Source organism: Leucoraja erinacea, chromosome 13 (genome assembly GCF_028641065.1).
Source record: "Leucoraja erinacea ecotype New England chromosome 13, Leri_hhj_1, whole genome shotgun sequence".
Taxonomy (NCBI): Eukaryota; Metazoa; Chordata; class Chondrichthyes; order Rajiformes; family Rajidae; genus Leucoraja; species Leucoraja erinaceus.
In genome coordinates, this window is record NC_073389.1 from 12287984 (window position 1) to 12292390 (window position 4407).

The 4407-nt window shown below is 45.8% G+C and overlaps 1 protein-coding gene across 1 annotated transcript; it reads right to left on the reverse strand.

Moving 5' to 3' along the window:
* Positions 1 to 310: 310 nt before the first annotated feature.
* LOC129702638 (claudin-8-like) lies at positions 311 to 1779 on the reverse strand. The gene has a single exon (XM_055644486.1). It carries the CDS (start codon positions 1537 to 1539, stop codon positions 868 to 870), a length of 672 nt encoding a protein of 223 aa, XP_055500461.1. The 5' UTR covers positions 1540 to 1779; the 3' UTR covers positions 311 to 867.
* Positions 1780 to 4407: the final 2628 nt, after the last annotated feature.

Below are 4407 nucleotides of genomic sequence, written 5' to 3' on the forward strand. Positions count from 1 at the left end.
GAAAGGATATTGAAGTTGTCCGTTGCTGATTTGTGTTATAAGGCTTCACAGGTATGGTTGCTTGTTTTAGCGCAGAACCGAGAGGCCGCCAAATACTTTCCCGAATGAAACAATAGAAGACTTTTTGGAAAGAAGGTGAGCTGCCTCAGCTGCCTCATGTGTTGCTACTGGCAATTATTTTCCAAAGGTCATGAAATGGGAATCTGGAAAGAAATCACTCATTAACCAGGCTGACCATAACCCAAGGCAACCAGAAACCAGTAGCTAAGGAAGAACGTCAACATCTGAAAATGCCACCTTGATCCTCAAAATTGATTTATTTTTTTAACGAATGTGCAAGTATCTGATTCAAACTAATATCAGGGAACTCATTCCGGCAAATGATAAAGTAGATTGTTTTTCAGAGAATAAAGTTATTTTAATTATTTATAACCTGATTCCACTGTGGTTCAGGAAGCACTATCGTATTCACTGTCACATAATCCATAGAAAATACAAGTACAGATAATTTTTCTTTGACCAATAGTCAAATGAAATAAAACACTAACGAAGAATATTGTCCCACAGAACTGCATCAATTTCCCAAAATTATGATTTTTTTTTAAAAGCCATCACAGATAATGTAAAAAAAATTTACAGGACCATTTCAAATCATTAAATATGTGATTATTAAATATGTTGCAATTTAAAAAATAAAAGTCGCTTTCTTCAATCTGTTTTATAGAGATGCTTTACAAAGATTATAAAATACACACGTCTGATCGGAACAATTCTGGTGTCCCGATTTCTCTTTGCTGGGATTTTTAACGCTCCCAGATTCTGTCCTTTGGACTGGTAGGTCTCTAAATCACCGGAGATTTCAGTGACTTACACGAATTCGCTTTTGGAGTACATGCTTGGAACTTTCCGCGTTGGCTGGGGCGGGTTGGATTTCCCATAGTGTGCAGGTGCATAACGGTAACTTTTCTCGCCTTCGGGAGGACAGGAGCAGCAGAGGAGGGCTCCTGCTGCCATCAACAAGCCGGCGGTCGCCCAGCCGATGAACAGGGCTTCTCCAAGCTCGCGTTTCTGCGCGTTGGGAACGAGCGGGTTGTAGAAATTCCTGATGATGGTGTTTCCCACCCACGAAACGGGGATCAGGACCAGGATTCCGGCGAGGATGAACATGATGCCGGCTGCGATTAAGAGTCGGCCTTTCGCCAGCTCGCTTTCCACCGGGCTGCGGGTACATTTCATGCCCAGAGCGGCCAGGAGGATGGTGAGGAACTCCAGCACCACGGCCACACACATGAGGGCACGGCTGGCCTGTAGCTCGGGGCCCAGCGCCAGCAGCGAGTCGTATATCTTGCATTGCATGCGGATATTCACCTGCCTCACGCAGCTCATCCACAAGCCTTCCCAGCGGTTCTCAAACACCACCAGGTTTTCCCCGATGAAGGCAGTCACCCTCCACTGGGGCAGCCCGGTCACAGCGCACGTCCCCACCAAGCCGATCACCCCCAGCGACAGGCTGACTATCTGCAGAATGGAGCTCACCATCGCCGGCTCAGGCTCAGGCTCAGGCTCAGTGTCAGGGCTGGAGAAGCGCACCTGTCCCGGGGAGGAGCGGGACACTGCCCAGGGTCCCCTTCACTCCGGCTGCAAGCCCAGTGACAACGTGTCCCCACACCAAGCACCACAACAACAACACTACACACACATCCACCTCCTTCTCACTGTCGCTGCTGCATCTTAACGAAGCACTGATTGGGAAATAACATCGGAGTTAAAAGGTGGACCAGTCCCGGCAGCCAATGAGGCGATGGGCGGAGATGATTTAAGGGACCACTCGGCCAAGGCAATAACACAAATGGTCAGCCTGAGTTAGAATTTGAAGCCGCCGTGTCGTGTGGGTGTTTATAAAAGTTCTTCAGTCGGGGATCGCGGTCTGGGAGTCGTGCTGTGAACCAGGGAATGGACTGGGAGCCACGTGAAGGGATGAATGAGACAAATGCTCGGCGGGTCAAGCAACATCGTGGAGAGAGGGGACCACAGCTAACGTCCCAGGTCCACCAGCTTCCAACACATGCAAGGAAAGGCGGGTGGTGGAGGTGAGAGAGAGGAGGGGGGAGGAGGAGGAGGAGGGGGGCGAGAGCTGGAGGGATTAGTGGGTTTGCTGGCTGTTTGCCTGTGGTAAGGGCGAGCATTAATTACCGTCTCTAATATATTATTTCAGCTTTCTCACTTTCCCTTTCCTCAATCCAGTCCATCTGCCTCCATCCTAGGTGCTCTGATGACAGTTCTCCTTGAGCTGTCTTTCTTCCTCCTGAGCCAAGGCTTCCCCTTCACCAGCTTAAAAATGCCCTTGACTCTAATATATTTCCCACATCTCTGCCCCCCAGCTCCTCTCCACTGGGACAGAGCAGGGGTAGAGTTGCTCTGACCATCGCTTTTCACCATCCCACTGCCCCAGTCTCCATATTCAAAGTAACATCCTTCAAAAATGTCAACGTCTTCTATGACCAGCCATACCTACAAACCCATTTCTCTTTCAGCAATCCGACAAGATCTTGAATCCTTGGTTGCTCTCCTGCCTCTATCAACCACTCCCAAATTTATGGCATTTTTAATGCAACTGGAGGCATAGAAATACCAACCTGTGCTGGTAAGTGACTTTGTATTGAAATGTATCTCATGCGGGAAATAACTGATGGGGGAATGAACCAGCACGTTTTTGTTCAGTGGGGTTGAATGTGTAGTTATTATGGTCGGATCAAGGCGAGTATCTGACATAACCCTTTCATCTTTTTCTTTCCTGTGGAACCAAACAGTCTTTCCAGCTGAAGCAGCAATTGATAGAACACTGGCAAAGGCTCTTCAGCCCAACTTATTCATGCCAACCAGAATGCCCCATCTAAACGAGTCCCGTTTGGCCCATATCCCTCTAAATCTTTCCTATCCACGTACCTGTCCAAATGTCTATTCAATATTTTTACTGTACATGCTTCGACTATTTTCTCCTGTAGTTTGTTCCAATCCCAATTAAATCTTTCCCCTCTCACCTTAACTTTCTGCTCTCTAATTCTTGACTCCTCTGCTCTCGAGAAATGACACTGTGCATTCACCCTGCCTGTAGGTCTCAAGAATTATAAATCTTTATAAGATCACCTCGCAGCCTCCTGTACTACAAGAAATAAAGTCCAAGCTTGCCAAACCTCTCCCTATAACTTAGACCTTTGAGTCCTGGCAACATCCTTGTAAATTCTCTGCCTCAGAGGGCGGTGAAGGCAGGTTCTCTGGATGCTTTCAAGAGCGAACTAGATAGGGCTCTTAAAAATAGGGGAGTCAGGGGATATGGGGAGAAGGCAGGAACGGGGTACTGATTGGGGATGATCAGCCATTATCACATTAAATGGCTCGAAGGGCCGAATGGCCTACTCCTGCACCTATTGTCTATTGTCTATTGTCTAAATTACCTCTGAACATTTTCCAGCTTAATGGTATCTTTCCTTTAGCAAGATGACCAAAATGGAACACCATACTCCAAGTGCGGCCCCACCAATGTCTTGTACAACTGTAACACAACGTCCCAATTTCTATGCTCAATTCCATGAATGATGAAGGCCAATATACCAAAAGCCTTCTTCATCATCCAATCTACTGTGACACCACTATAAGGGAACTTTGTACTTTGGACTCTTAGGTCACTCTGCTCTGCCACATTCCCCAGTCCCTCACCATTCATTGTGAAGTCCTGCCCTGGTTTTACTAACCAAAATGCAACACCTCACACTTATCTGATTTAAACTCCATTTGCCATTCCTCAGCACACTTGCTCAGTTCCGAGATTCATGCGGCAGACCTGTCCGAACTCTGGCACCCACCGCGGGTCCATCCAACCTCCAGCCGCCGGGTCTCCAGAGATGCTGCCTGACCTGCTGAGTTACTCCAGGTTTTGTGCATATCTTAAATGCATAATTCATATGAATACGTTTTTGAGCTGTTCCACGTTGCAAGGGTGAACCAGCTAAAATAAGTTTAAAAAAAAATGAAGATGGTATGTCATAAAACTATGAACATCCAAAAACAGAATGGTAGCCAAACTGGTAGTCACCTGCAGATGGCAGCTCTATTAATCAGTACCTTTAATGTTAACGTTTTAATGCTCTTAAACAATCGCTATTGTTTGCAAGATTAGATAAAGTGATTTTTATGATTCTCCGCCACATACCATCAAACACATTCAGAAGCTTTTATTTTATTTTAACTGATTTTTCAGTTATTTAAACTTCTGACTTCCAAAATGGAATTTGTAATGTAAATCATATTTCAAAATGACATGATTAAATTTCTTTGCTTTTTCTTTTGTGTCTTTAAATTCCTTCATTATTTTTATGCCTCGGATTATTCCACTTTTGGCCTTTGGCT